General features: G+C 34.3%; 2 protein-coding genes across 3 annotated transcripts in view; both read right to left on the reverse strand.

Moving 5' to 3' along the window:
• Nucleotides 1-2002: 2002 nt before the first annotated feature.
• Nucleotides 2003-6020, reverse strand: LOC143251162 (exportin-4-like). Its single transcript, XM_076502559.1, has one exon. The coding sequence runs from the start codon at nucleotides 5656-5658 to the stop codon at nucleotides 2251-2253; it is 3408 nt and encodes a 1135-aa protein (XP_076358674.1). The 5' UTR covers nucleotides 5659-6020; the 3' UTR covers nucleotides 2003-2250.
• Nucleotides 6021-13255: 7235 nt separating this feature from the next.
• MAPk-Ak2 (MAP kinase-activated protein kinase 2) overlaps nucleotides 13256-16207 on the reverse strand; it is a 53895-nt gene continuing 50943 nt past the window's right edge. For both annotated transcript variants that reach the window (XM_076502561.1, XM_076502560.1), the window contains one exon: nucleotides 13256-16094. In XM_076502561.1, the coding sequence (XP_076358676.1) occupies nucleotides 15978-16094 (117 nt within the window). In that variant the 3' untranslated portion in view covers nucleotides 13256-15977. The remainder of the gene's footprint in view (nucleotides 16095-16207) is intronic.

A 16207-nucleotide genomic window follows, 5' to 3' on the forward strand; every position in this document is an offset into this window, starting at 1 on the left:
GTTACAAATAACACATTTGATAGGTTAGTTAGGGTATGCAAGTTATGGAATAACTTGTTCCAATCTTTAGGAACTGTGTTTACGGTTACAAATAACACATTTGATAGGTTAGTTAGGGTATGCAAGTTAGGGAATAACTTGTTCCAATCTTTAGAACTGTGTTTACGGTTACAAATAACATTTGATAGGTTAGTTAGGGTATGCAAGTTAGGGAATAACTTGTTCCAATCTTTAGGAACTGTGTTTACGGTTACAAATAACACATTTGATAGGTTAGTTAGGGTATGCAAGTTAGGGAATAACTTGTTCCAATCTTTAGGAACTGTGTTTACGGTTACAAATAACACATTTGATAGGTTAGTTAGGGTATGCAAGTTAGGGAATAACTTGTTCCAATCTTTAGGAACTGTGTTTACGGTTACAAATAACACATTTGATAGGTTAGTTAGGGTATGCAAGTTAGGGAATAACTTATTCCAATCTTTAGGAACTGTGTTTACGGTTACAAATAACACATTTGATAGGTTAGTTAGGGTATGCAAGTTAGGGAATAACTTGTTCCAATCTTTAGGAACTGTGTTTACGGTTACAAATAACACATTTGATAGGTTAGTTAGGGTATGCAAGTTAGGGAATAACTTGTTCCAATCTTTAGGAACTGTGTTCACGGTTACAAATAATACATTTGATAGGTTAGTTAGGGTATGCAAGTTAGGGAATAACTTATTCCAATCTTTAGGAACTGTGTTTACAGTTACAAATAACACATGTGATAGGTTAGTTAGGGTATGCAAGTGCCAACTGCCCTTATTCTTTTAGGCATAGGTTTTTCCAAATGAAGGGAAAAAATACAGTTATTTTTTGGTTTTAAATTAAAACCTTCATTCTCAGGCATGAATTTGGGCAAAAACAATGAATACTCAAAATTTCACTTTTCTTTAGTTAAGCCTACTAAAAGCAATTTTTACACACACTCATCAGTTTATTGAATTTAGTCTCATTGCTTCTTTCATATTTTTTCAAAATAACTTCTTCTCAACTTGTTGCTTCAAACTAATGCTTTCCAGTCGTCATTCAGACAATGCAAGTATCTGACACACATGAATATCATAACGAGACAGCCAATAGTTTAATTTTACTCATGTCTGACTGTTTTAATAAAGGCTTCAACAAATATTTTCTTATCTAGGAGCCAACCCAAAAACGCAGGAGCTAGGTGTTCCTAATCCAACTTCAGTACTGTTTGTACCAGGAGATTGGGGATACAATGCATATTGATTTACTTTTCCAGCAACAAGTACACGTTAATGAGCACATGATATTAACAGCCACTTGATAGTATTGCCTTAACTAACTGCATTTGGTCCCATATGAGTCTAAACACAAGTACCTATTGGTTGTATTGAGAGAAGGAAGAAAAACCAAATGACACAAAATTATTAGTAACATGTTGTGCAACCTGAACACAACATTCCTGGAAGAAAAAACATGGAATGACGAATCTGCCATTAAAATCTTAGAAACAAAGTTCAACTAACGTGAGGAGTTCCAGAAGTCCAGAACTGTTCTATTTACCACGACCCTATATATGATTAATGTGGGAAAAAATACTAGGCACTAAGATGAAATTTTTAGTTGCAATAGTGGCCTGGTGTCCAGAGTTTGTGAAGACCTGTTTTAATATGGATGAACTCTTTCATTTAATAGATATTCTGTAATGTTGGTAATTGTAAATAAAAATATCTTGTGTCTTCTTCTTACTAATCAGCACATAATTGTTACACATTAGTATAACCCTCCCCTACCCTATCGTGGCAACCACCCCCAACCCTCCACTTCCATTGGTGATGGCCAAAAGTGGAAGTCTGCTAATCAGAAGAAATTCTTGTGCTTGTTTTTATTTTTACACATTACTCGCTACCTTAATTTTATACAAAATTCAGTTATTTGTATACGTATACCCAATTTATTTATCAGAGATATACATATAATCTTAAAAGTATTACTGAATAAAAGGATTATCTCTTTATTTTCAGATACAGAACCACAACCACCGAGGCGTACAAGAAATTCTTAGAAAATGAAATATTACAATGATTGTGAAATAAAGCAAACTGAATGAAAAATAATATCAAAAAACACTGAAAACTTGAATACATGGTTTGAGAGTTCTTACTATAACCGTTTGAAATTCTGTACTTGTGTTATATAAAAATGAACATCTTTCTTGCAAATTTAAGTCTCCAAAACTTACTTGACCAGCATGAACCCTCTAACTTCAGTTATAAACTTGTCAAAGTTCATTTTGAACTTTATACGATTATGTCGATCAAGAACCAGATGCACTCCCTCTGTGAGTTCATTGAAAGCATTAACAAGTCTCTGAGCATTTTGGCTGTTCTGCTGGCTGGTAATAAGGGCCTGAACAAGGCCCTGATACTCATTCTGGAAACAGCAGACCAACGTGAAAAGAGCAGTACCAGCAGTCTGAGATAGATCACTGTCCAATGGTTGAAATAAGACCATGTCCAAAACTATCTTTAGAAATGGCTTCAATTCTTCACTTACAGTTGAAGCTTCGGGTCCTGCTCTTCTGATGTGTATTCCAAGTACCGTAATAAAGTCCAAGCAAAGTGTGGCAACTTCTGGAGTGAAGGATGACAGACCAAGCTCAACAGAGGAAATAAGATTCTTAAACAACGTGTCTGGTAACTGACAAACTTTAGCCGGGTAGATTTCACAAACAAATGTAATAAGTTTAAAATACTGTAGACACAAGTTAGGAAATTTTAAAAGCTCTGCATTCATCAGAGGCATGATTATGTTTAATCCATAAAGTGCAACATCAGCTGCCGAAACTGAAGATTCTTCTTCTTGGCTGGGGTTGAATGGAGAGAAGTCCACGAAGTCTTTTGAGAGGAGATCCGTCAGAAGCTGCATCAACACTAAAATGTCTTGGTATTGTTCTTCCTCTGCACTTGCTTCGTGACTTATTTTCCCAGTATTGTGCTTTGCATAAATCTGAATCATTGAAAGACAACTTTCGTAGAGTTTCTTGGAATCTTTTTTGTCAAGAAAGCACAGAACTCTCTTTGCACAAACTGAAAAAAACTGAAAAATCATGTCAGTGACATCACTGTAATTGTGATAGACATCCATCAGTTTGACAAATTCTTCTGAAACAGGCTGTATAAATGGGTAAAGTGATGGAAGGTTCTGTAGAGTACAGCCATCAGCTACACCAATCACACACTCTATCAAATCAAGAACCTCACACTTCACTTGTTCTCTGTGGAAGTTCTGATGAAATGAACCATTGTAGAAGATGGCATTAATGCGATTTTGTAATGGCTCAATTAAATGTTTCCAGTATTGCTCTTTGCTTTCTTTATCCTGATTAGCTGTTCCAACAATGACAAGAGATTTCAAAATTCCACGTTTTGCCGCAGCAGGTAGCAAATGGAATTGATTGGTAGTATGTTTGTTTATTAGACTCTTCAAGCCCTCACACTGAATTGCTCGGCTTCCTCTCTCTACATTGTTTAGTACAGACACCAGTGTTTGAGAAGATTCAATTGCCAACTTGTGCTCATGGCTCCAACGTGTCAAATTCGTCTCTAGTTTCGATATTAGGAAATTTAGTGTCCACAGTCCAGCTTCAGAGTCTTTGCCAAATGCTCCAGTAAGTGTCATACTCATCTCTGTATAATAGCTTTCATTGGGTAGCAAGTATGTTACAGCCCATCTTTTGATGTACCACACTAGAGTTGTGGCGACCTCTGGACTTAAAACATGCGTTAGGTTGGCCTCTATAGCTCGCTTTTCAACTTCGCACATTCGGAACACTGCTGCTATTAAACGAACAACATGATCAGTGTTCTGGTCAACGCCAGGGATATCAGCTGCTCTGTGACTTGGTGAAGCAAGAACCTGAAGTGTTGTATTAAGACTGACTCGATCTGCTTGTTGAACACAGTAGTGTACCACATCTGGAGGAATAAGAGATGTTTCTCCTTCACTGAAGGGAGCAAGTACATGTCCTGTAATAAGAACGAGCCAATGTATATCTTCATTGAGATTATCAAGGACAGAAGAATCATCTTGTACTGTTCCAAGTTGATGTATACGCTGAAGCTGACCATGCAGCCGCGTGACCCGATCTTCTAACAAACTCCACAGTAGAGGAACGCAGTGTTCCAAAGCTTGTCGTCCTAGCATTCCAATTACAGAAAGTTGATCTCGAAACTTTGTGCGATCATCTTCTTCTATCTCCTCAATTTCCTCACTTTCTTCCTTTGCATTCACACCTCTCTGACCACCTGGTGGAGCAAGATGAAACTGTAAGTAAGCATTAAAAATATGAATTGCAGATTCTTTCAGTACATCTTCAGCCAGATTGTTTGGATCTTGAAGAATAGCGACCCAAGCATCCAACAGATGCTCGAAAGCTTCCATATAAACCTGATCATCTCTGTGGATTGCCTCTTCCCGAGCTGCTCCTTCAGCAAAATGACAGCTTAATTTAGTTATTTCTTGAAGGTAATTTTTCACAGTCTCAGTTGCCAGTGAATTCAAAACATGTGGTGGGAAGAAAACTGCTAGCCTACTGATTATGTTGGATAGCCCAACTGCTTCATGCTCTTTGACTTTATCACTAGTCAGCAATTTCAAAAGTCCTTCCACAAACCAGGATAAATAGCGAGATCTGTCACTACTGTCACTCATTACAACACCATTTAGTGAAGCCAGCTGGTTTAGGCATTGTAGCGTGTGATGACAGAGATCTGGGTTGTCACGAACTTGCCAATGTAACTTCAGAAAAAGCTCCAAGATAGTTGGATCTAACAAAATTTCCTTCCATTCTGAGTTTGGTCTTAATGTAGGATTCTGTTGTGCCTCAAACAAACCAATTAGTTTTCGTGGCAACAGCATTGCTAACTGAAAGTTCCAAGTTAATACCTGTTCTGCCATTAAAAGAAATTTTTTAAACAAAATAGCTGCTTCTGTAGGAAGTGGACGACCAATCTTTGCAAGTTCATTTAAGCCTTGAAGACAGTACTGGAAAATTTTTTTCAAATCCATAGTTTCAAATTTCTTCTTGGCTATCAAGTGTGTTTCCCAAGTGAGGCCTACGTCAGTTGCTCGAGTAGTACTAGAATATTCATTCAAGAGTGCATTGACAATTGAACATCCAATTGTTTGCATTCTTTGGTCACCACTACTAATCAACTGTGAAACCTCAGACAAAACATTCTCTACGACTTGTGATGACTCACTATCCACATCTGCACGTTTGACCATAATTGCAACCACAAGCAGCAGCTGTTCTCGCACAAAACTCTGCAAGTCTGGCCGCTGAATTACATATTGGAGGAGATAGTTTCTGAGATTCTCAGTGTCTACTTTATCTAGTAATTTCCACTCACGAATTACTGCTTGCTTTAACAGTGATGCTGCTTGGAAGGTTACATAATCAACATTACTATTTTCAAGAATGTATCTGCACAACTGAAAGGGAGATTTTGTTTTTTGAAAATTGAGAAAAATACTCTCAGCTGCATGTCGCTGTTCTCCAGTAACTTGAATTGGAGGAGCCAAGAGAACACTAGCGGCTTCTTCCAATTCTTTCAATAGACTTACTGATACTTGACCTTCCATAATTAATAAGCCGTAAAATGTAACTAATGTTTTCACTCTAGCGTTAGCGTTCAACTGTAAGTTGTAATACGCACGTTAGGCCTAACTCTAAAAGTCTTTAAGCTATAATCTGTGACAATTCTCTCCAGCTCGACAGCTTCAAATAACATACACCTTACAACGACTAAAGACTTATGCTAATCTCGGGTCATAGTGTGCAGTAAAATATTCAGTTAATGAACATTTCAGGTAAACATGCTAAATCAACTTCTATCTCTTATCTTTAATCAGATAAATAAGAAATTATAACACTGACAACCTCCGTAAAACACAACTCACATTAAAACTGGCATAGAAAGAGCGTCACCACACTGCCCTCTCACTTAAGTCTAAGTGTTTTCAAATTTTAATTGAACATTGAAGAAACAATAACCTATGGGTGAAATATATTAATTCAAGTATATACCACAATAAAAACAATGCAGTATATATTCATGATGACGAGAAACTCACTTGAAGTGAAAATGTATCTCAGGACGGCTGTTATGGGCATTAACAGTTTTACTGATAAGGCTGTATAAAAATGTCAGTGATGATTTTAGGGATAGGATACAGTTTATTTTTTCAACGTTGTACGATTTAGTTCTTATTTAACAACATACTTTAAAACCTGCGAGGGGATGGAAGAGAACATATTTGTTGATTATATGGATTAAAATACACCTGATGGCTCAGTGGTAATATTAAAGATGTTTGTTTTTGCGAAAAGTTACACAGTGGGTTATATGCATTGCGTACAGCACAGAGATCGAGCCCTATTATTAATATTACAACCCTGAAGTTTACAAGAGAAATGTCTATCAGATAAGCTTGAGAGCTTAAAGTACTGAAATTTGCATTTGATCCCTGTTATGTTATTTGTTACTGAGCACAAAGATATACCAAGGGTTATCTGTGCCCACCACGGTTACCGAAACCCGGTTTCTATAAGTTAATTAACAAACTACTGTGCCACTTGAGGCGATTCCTAATGTAAGCACAACATGGTACATTTTGCACTTAAACAAATAGATTAAATATAAAATAATTAATATTCTGTTATAAAGACTGGAAGAATTTGAAATTAATCACTAGTTATACTTAGCGATCGTATAAGCTTCTAACTAAGACAACATAGAAAAGAATGATAATTTAATAACACACGATAAAACGTCAAACATGAAAAATCAAGATATGTTCTTGCACAATAATGTAAAGGAACATTTAACAACATTTAACTCTGTTTTCAAAAAAGAAAAAGAAACAGGATCTATGTCACTTAGTGAATAGGACAAGTAGATGGTAAATGGTTATTAATTGTTATAGATACAAGATAATGCGTATATGTTATCATAATTTGAGTTAGAATTTGGATGAGAATAACCTTAATAGTGTTATGAATAAAAGAGACCTTAGTGTAATGGCTGATCAAACTCTTGAGCCATCCGAGCAATGTGCTGTTGCTAGTGGTCGAGCAAACACGATTTTAGGTTGTATCTACAGGAGTACTGAGTACAAGTCTTTAGAGGTTTGTTATACTTTCGTTACATAAATCTCTCGTTAGGCGATACTTGGTGTTCAGTCTTGGGCTCTTTACTTTAGGAAAGACATTTAATTGTTGGAAAGGGTTTATAGGACGGTTACGAAATGGTACCTGAGATGAAAGGATTATCATATGAGGAGAAATTAAGATTTTAAGGTTGTTTTATATCAAAAAAGATAAGTTAGAGGGGATTTGATTCAGGTATTTAAGATTGTAAAGGGAATTGAGTGCTGATCTATCATATTTTTCATACTCAACAGTAATGATAATAGCACTAGAAAACATAAATATTTGGCATGGTATTGCTCATCTCTAGCTAAGACAATTCTATTTTTCTAACAGGATAGTTGGCTTTTGACATGTGTTGCCTTTGGATGCTGTGTAAGCAGTAAATTTAAGATAAACCTTGATAATTATATGAATAATAAGTGGTGGTTTTTATTATTTTTTAATGAATAGATTTAGTTTAGAGTATAGAAGAGCCGAGATGCACCAACAGATCCCTTGTTGTCCGGAAACATCATGTTATATTAAATTACGGATGTTATATTATATGTGATATACAAAAATATGGCCACTGGGAAGCCATGTTGGTGTGAGCATTCGACATCTGCTCTTCGCTGGATGAATAATTACCTGAGGTTTACAGCAACCAAAGAACGACTCAGTACTCTAATACATAATCACCAAGGCACTATTGAAATAGTCAATATCCCATTGCTGTACAAAGTTGTTTAAAATAATAATATAACTTAAAAAATAATTATTATTCTGCATGCAAGATGTATATGTTTGTGCGTGTTTTTCTTATATAGAAGCCACAACAGGCTATCTGCTGTATCCACCGAAGGAAACCCAACCCTGATTTCAACGTTGTAAACCCGAATACTTGCCGCTGTCCTAGCGGGAGACTCATGCAACATAGTATACTTTACTACAATAAAATCTACTTATTCATACTAATTTAAGCCTAGCTCTCCCTTTAAAGTTACAAAGGAATGATGATTTGTAAACTTTTAATTTGGATTTTGTAGATTTTATGAACATCCATATATTTGTTTAAGCTATATTTCATGCACATTTAATAAGCTTCCACATTTAATCTTATGGTCCTTATTATTATTTTAAAAAACGTTTTATAAGGCATGCCCCAGACACCTACATCATTAGTATGCTGATTAGGCTTCGTATTGTGTTGATTTATAATCTTACAAATTAGAACCACCTTTTAAAAACATTCTGTGTACGGACCGCACCCCTCGCTAGTACAGTGGTATGTTTACGGATTTACAACGCTAAAATCAGGGGTTCGATTTCCCTCGGTGGGTTCAGCAGATAGCCCGCTGTGGCTTCTTCATAAGGAAACATAAACACGCGTACAGACCTGATTATTATGTTTGTTCATTTAATCAAATGATTAGTAAAGAAATTATGCAATTACGTTATTTGTAAGTTAGGGATAGATACCATTTAACTTCAGAATTTCTGTTGAGACGTCATTTGTGAGCTAAAACTTGCAGCGAAGATAACCTCTAGCAAACGTTACAGAAGAAATAAACTAATTCATTATTACTACGTAGACTAGATATCTAAATATAGCATTGTTATTACTTTTCGTTGACTAACCAATCAAAAAAGTATTATAAATAAAGAAATAAACAGTTTAGAATACAAAATGTATGTATGACGTCAGTTTACTATGCATTATTATATAAGAAAATACACTTTGATTTTGTTAATTTTTCTAAAATAAATTCTGCTCAAATATACTTCAACATATACTATTTAAAAATAAATCCGAATGTTTCTCAAAAATACAAAAGAAGACCAAATAAAGTTGTAATTGTAATAAAACTGGAGGTTCGAGCCCAGTTAACTCAGATAGCAATTGTTTTAAAGTCAAAACATCTGTGTGTACTTATTAATAATTATGTCGTAAATAACACAGATTGTTTGTTTGTTTTTGCATTTCGCGCAAAGCTACACGAGAGCTATCTGCTCTACCCATCCCTAATTTAGCAGTGTACGACTAAACACGCTCGCCCTTTCAGCCGTGGGGGCATTATAATGTTACGATCAATCCCATTATTCGTTGTTAAAAGAGTAGCCTAAGAAGTGGCGGTGATGACTAGTCGTCTTCCTTCTAGTCTTACAATGCTAAATTAGGGACGGCTAGCACAGATAGCCCTCGAGTAGCTTTGTGCAAAATTCAAACAAGCAAGCAAAAACAAACTATCAAATGTTTAGTTTTCTTTAAGAAATAGTAGGTGAAAAGTTATTATTGGTGAACAAAATGCGAACATGAGCCAACATTATTTCCGTTAAAAATGTCCAGATCAATCGTGTATTAGTCTAAAATAACGGTCGGGGGTTCAGGAACGTTCTAGAAGCGTATTAAATACTATATGAACAATCCCTAGAAAATCAAATCAATATATCATCCCAGTTTCTAGAATTTGTGTCCGATAGTTCGAGAAGAGTAAAATTATTTTTCTTTCCTTGCAGACATTTAAATAAACGAGCTTTTCATGGCAGAGACAAGTGGAACAGGGATTTCCTTAAGTAAGTTGCAGAACATCAGCTTAACAATTTGGCTTAGGACTATCATATAGACGGACGGTTGAATACATTATATACTGTTGTAACGATTTTGAACATGCAAATCCGCAAGTCTCATGGAATCGCGTTGAAGAAATGTACAAGAACTACCCCGTAAATTGTTTGTGATTACATATAGAGTGCCATACTATCGAGGATTGCATAGGCGTCAGCGGAAAAAGGGGCATTTGCCCCAGCTGGAAAAATGAGAATTTTTTTTTTTTTATTAATTCAACATATGTAATTTTTTGATCAACTCATAATTTAACACCACAAATTCTTCAGATGTCCATGGAAAATTGCTCATTTTTGGCAGGAGTATGTTATAGCCCCTTTCAGCACAAACTTTTTATACATTCAGATTATCACGAATTGTTCAAATCGAGGACTTAAAGTTTCCAAGATAAAAAAAAATAAAAAATTTTTACTTAATGGCTTTAGAAAAACAAGAAATATGGATCAACTTGGGGTCCCAGAAAGAAATCTACAACAAGTCGTGTCCGACGACCGAGAAACTACGAACACAAAGGTCTGTGAGAAAGGTCGTCCCACTTATCCTCATACACTGTAAAGAATACAGAAAGTTGCAGGGATAGCGGTATGTTTTGAATGTGAAACTCTTGCAGTGGAACCTTTCGTAATGGAAGTTATGCTGCAGGGCTATTGTAACGACGCACAATCGACAAATAATACAATCTTGATGTGATAACATGACGGGGTAGGAAAACAGTTTTAATATAGCGTTCTCAACCGCTATATAAGACTTTGACTCCAAGAAGGAACAGATAATTCTAAAGTAAAAAACAAGCCTAATAAATTGTATATCAGACATTTCTCATATTATTCCAAATGAAAAAGTTCTATAGACTGTGGACATTTGTTTACTTAGACGAGAAGCATGAAAAATGGGAAGACGAACTAATCTTATTTCCCGACGATTAGGCCTAACGTGGCTGATAATAAGATTATAACTAGCCACAGTTGCTATATCGTTTCAACAAGATAGATTGAGTTTAGTACCACTTAACCTTTGGTTTAGTTACTATTGTTTGTTACCATGGGCTTAACTTTAACTGAAGGAATTTAGTTAATAAACAGTAATATACTTTGAATCTGTTCGATTCTCCTCGGTGGACTCAGCAGACAGCCCAATGTGGCTTTGCTGTAAAGAAAAAAATACATACACTTTTAATATGAGAGTTCTGTATTTGACTTCCAAACTACCTCTAGTTTATCACTAACATATATTGTATTTTTTAATCTGCAATTACAAATTGTAGATTTAGTTTTTGGGGTAAAGAGGAATAGTGAAATGTTTTATTCTGTGATGACGAGAAAACAGACTTGTAAAATATATATGTAAAAACGACTGGTAGTATTGAGAAAATTATTTTATGTAGAGGAGCGAACAACGTTTCGACCTCCTTCGGTCATGATCAGGTTCACAAAGAAAGAGGTAATTGACCGATAGCTGACCACATGTTTGAAGGTGGTTGTGTAATTCACTATAGGAATGTAGAGGGCGTGCTTAGATGTTTGATTATATATATTAATATAGGTATAAAGGTGTTCATTTTGTATTGGTTTATTTTGGGCTTGAGTTGTATAAGTAAGGCTTCTTTAATTTTGCGTTTGTTTCTTCATTTAGTATTTGAGTGTTTTCTAAGGTTATGTTGTGTTTATTTGACTTGCAGTGTTCGAAAATGTGTAAAGGTAACTTTTTGTATTCTTTGAATCTGGTTTCCATTTTTCTACTTGTTTCTCCAATATAAAAGTCGTGGCAGTTATCACATTGTATTTTATAAAATAACTGCCACGACTTCTATATTGGAGAAACAAGTAGAAAAATTACACAATCCCCTTCAAAAATGTGATCAGCTATCTCTTTCTTTGTGAACCTGACCATGACCAAAGAAGGTTGAAACGTTGTTCACTCCTCTACATAAAATAATTTTCTCAACCCATATCAGCCGTTTTTAGCATATATGGTGAATTATTTTGAAGAAGCTTGCTATATATGCGTAATAAAATACAACTTTTCAATTGTATAGATCAGTTTATGCATGATTCCAAGACAGTTTAACAGTGTTTGTCAAGTCTTCGTTGGTCCAGAAAATATTTAAACAGCTGAAACCGTGAAAATACACTTGAAAGAGAACAGCCAATTGGACGATTTGAAGAAATCCAAATAAAAGATACATCAGTTTTCAACATAGCTTTCATAAACTAAGGTTGACTGTTGTTAAATCTGTAAATTAACTTTAAAGTTGTAATTTTTTTTATGAGGCAAATGTAGTTTCATGTTCCAAATAATTAACAGTTACGTAATATAAGAGTTGCAATAGTTTTAAACAGCATGCTATAACACGTAATTAAATATTTGCTATTATTTCTCAAAGGCTCTTTTTGTTATAATACCACATTGATAATTCGCATATAAAAAGACCACCGGTCTCTCTTGTTAAAAAACACATTACAATTTACATACGTAAATAAAATTGGTATTAAATAACATATCTACTGTGAATTTTTCATTAATGTTTACAGTTTAATCCTAAAGGGGTCCTCAGCTGATTTTTGAATATTCACCTGTCCTCCAGTACCAACAGCAGTACGTCTGCGCACTTACAACGCTAGAAATCGGGTTTTGATACCTCTTTATGACCATCAATATTAAAACTACCAGTACCAATTAGTTTTGGAGTTTATTAATATTTAACAAAGAAAGCGAGTGATTTCGGTCAGACTCTTTTGGTAATTTTTTTAAAATACTATCATCAACGTTGTAACAAGCAGAAATAATTTTAATTTAAACCTTAGTTCCAGCATTAGTTTTTAAACGTTTAACAATTTAAACTATCACGTTGTACATAATGTATAACATACATAAAACAAGGGGACACTTCGTATTCCAAGGATGTCCCTTCTCACACCTATTTCTGCGTAAAAAATTGTTTTAAACCCATCATTTATTTTGAGGAATTCATAGATTTTCCCTCTTAAATCTTCCACAAAGTGCTTACCTCCACAACGACAAACGAGAAGTGATTTCATAAGCATATCATCCTGGTAAAGAATCAAAGTTTTAACTCAGTTTTTTTCCATATATGAACCTTGTATTTACTTGTCTTTTGGTGTACAGAGGCCTTCATTATATTGATTCCATTCTTGGATAATCTTGGTGTTCAATAAAGTTATCCTCTTTCTACAAACAAATTATCTTTCCTCTGAACCCAAAGATAAGCTGTAACGGTTCAAAAATCTTCTACCTTATATCTTTAGTAAACCACTTAGGTTTGTCAAACTACAGGTGTATTCAATGTACTTTATGAAAACTACAAACTAGTTACAAAATAGTCTTTACAACTGTTTTTTCTTGTCTCTCTACTTGTGCATCAGGAATGTCAAAAACACCATAATTTATCAAGAGCACACAACTGAATCTTTTGACTTCTTTATTTAAAGATAAAACTAATTAATGTATTTACACAATAAAGTTTTGGTTTCAACTGACTGATTCTACGTAACAATTGCTGGAGTTGACTCCTGAAATAAAGGCAGATAGAAATATTATATACATGCAACTGAAGCCCATACAACTCAAACATGAGGGAATAATGTCCCTATACTCCAATCAGAACTTGCATTTGACCCATTTATGCCATGCACAAAGGAACTATTGTACCCTTGGGGTATCCCATAAACTCTTATATGGTACATCCCGGGATATGATGTGTTTTACAGGGTACTTAGAGTAATAAATAAAATCAGAGTGCTCGGGATAAAATTCTCAACAAAAAATAAAATAATGAATAAAACTGGACAAAAAAATTGACATCCCGAGGCACAGCATAATCCGTCATTAACACTGTGCTGTTTTATTCATACAACACTAGAAATACGACTATCACAAACCTTATTAGATGCTAGCAATTAAACAGTGGATTTGGTACAAACTCATATTAAGCTGGGATCCACAGAAAATAAAGTACCAAATCACAAAAAGATAAACAAAACGTTTTAAACATTTCAGTCTTTTAAAATATTAACTTTGTTATAAACTATAGAACCTGTACAAGAGAAAGTTCCACTTTGCACACAAAGTATAAAAAACAACTCATTTGCTGAACAGTTTGTTTAAACAGTCACTGTTAACTGAATTTATTTTCTTATGAATTTAAACTCATTTTGTTACTTCACGACTTTACAAACTCAGTGAAGTACATCTGCTCAAAAATAATTTTCTACACATGAACTTTTAACAAAACTGCCTAGCTATCTTTGTAGAACAAAAAGCAAAATTATTTATTACATAATTACCAGGTTTAAGTTTTAAAATACTGCCTGATGTGAGAATACACACATTTTACTCCTAGTCAACAACAATTCACGTGCTAATTAGAAACAATCAACGTTTCACAATTTTTTCATACTTCTAAAATTTATTCAAATAACACTTCTTCACAGATGGTAACATTATTCAAATAACACTTTCTTCACAATGTTACCATTCTTAACTTGTTGACTGAGTTATGAAAACACCGTACATAATTCCTCATTACTAACAAAATCTGAATAAAGCATTATAAATTTCACTTTCAACACGCTACACTTCTAATACGTCCAGTGTCAATGTAATGACACAGAGCCTCAAGTAATAACATTTTAAGATTCAAGTTGCTCCTGAACCAGAATATTTACATAAAGATACCTGATTAGTATTATCATTACAATCTGTGTAAAATATAAAAAGGAGCGACCACTCGTAACTCACGATGTGTTTGTACGTGGTTGAGGTTCACCAACACTTGTGGTAAATAAATACTTCAGCATAAAGCCAATAGACTTACTGTTTGTACATGGTTGAGGTTCACCAACACTTGTGGTAAATAAATACTTCAGCATAAAGCTGTTTATGTTACTGTTTTTTTACATCATGGAATGTCAGGAAATTTGAAGAAGTAATGCCTAAAAAGAACTAGTGTAAATGAACCAGTTTCATGTAAGTGAAAAATGACCAATAAATTATCAATTATAATTATTTTTGCTGTTTCAGCGAGTGGTAATAGGACAAATAAAATATTTTAACCTACAAACATTTCAGGCTGAACACTGAAGTACCAAAACATTTATTTTCAATTATAGATATAAGCAGTAGCATCTGGTATGCAAACTATTATGTGCTGCTAAACTATCAAGTCATTATGTTCACAGATTCTCTTGTAGAGAAATACAAAAATATATATATATATATATATATATATATATGTAAGATTATATATAACACAGTAACACTTTCATGATTCAAAACAATTCTGTTACTTTGGTTGATCTAAACAACTACTGTAGCCATTACTACACTAGAACATTTTTGGACAACTCTGTAAACCACATTGCTACAGGTAATTACACGGTACAACTGAAACTTTATAGCTCTCACTGCATAGAAACATTTTCAAACTTCTTCCTACATCTGGAAGCCAGCATTTTAAATGTTTTTTTTCTTTTACACAAACTAATGCTTATGTAAGAAAAAACAAACTGGAAAACATCTGTATACATTTCTCACCAGTCTGATGTGCTGCATAGTTTGGGTCGTTAAAAAGTACCTTGCTGGAACCTGACAGCAAGTAAACCTTAAAACTAACTTATTAGAACCCTTGCCTGTCATGCAGTTTTTATGTCTACTGTAAGCAGGACATGAATGTGGGACTAATAATACTACACAAGAAGGCCCTACCAATTTAACTAGATGGCTAACCTGCTAGTGTTTGCTGCAGGTACCTTTTAATAACCCAATATGCTACACTACTATGACTACCACTTTGTTAATCTTATGACATTAAAATTACTAATACATGAAAAATAAAAATCTATATGCATTAAAACATTATACAACATTATAAAGTACTTACAACTATGGCAAAGAGAACAATCCTTAAACAGGAAGAATAGCTGTAAAAGTGAAAAATTGTTTTTAAATTTTCATTTTATACTGAATAACTTAACATTATCTCTCCCACATCTTTTACCTTTTCATGAATGACCTGTACATTCATGGCCAGGCCATCTACAATTAAACTAAACAAAGTGTACATAATGTGGGGGCTTGCATGAACTGGAAGAAACTGACTGTTGACCAAATTCTTCTGAGGTCTGTTTATTTTTTATGAGCTTTACGCTTGTTCAGTAACTTATTGTTGGACTTCTCCAAGTTTTTCAGATGGATCGCATCATAGTCTACTCGCATGGTAGCCAAAGCTTGTGTCATTTCATCCTGAAAACCAATTTAAAAAAAAGGTAACTTTCTTTATAGAGTTTTTCAAAGTTAAGATGTTAAATAATTCACCCTCTTTGCTCACACTAAGTTTTAACAGAATCTTTTCATTA

This window comes from Tachypleus tridentatus, chromosome 5 (assembly GCF_004210375.1).
Source record: "Tachypleus tridentatus isolate NWPU-2018 chromosome 5, ASM421037v1, whole genome shotgun sequence".
Classification (NCBI taxonomy): domain Eukaryota; kingdom Metazoa; phylum Arthropoda; class Merostomata; order Xiphosura; family Limulidae; genus Tachypleus; species Tachypleus tridentatus.

What these genes read in the sequence shown, in the direction of transcription:
- LOC143251162 (XM_076502559.1), bottom strand. Translation starts at nt 5,658, where the DNA reads ATGGAAGGTCAAGTATCAGTAAGTCTATTGAAAGAATTGGAAGAAGCC.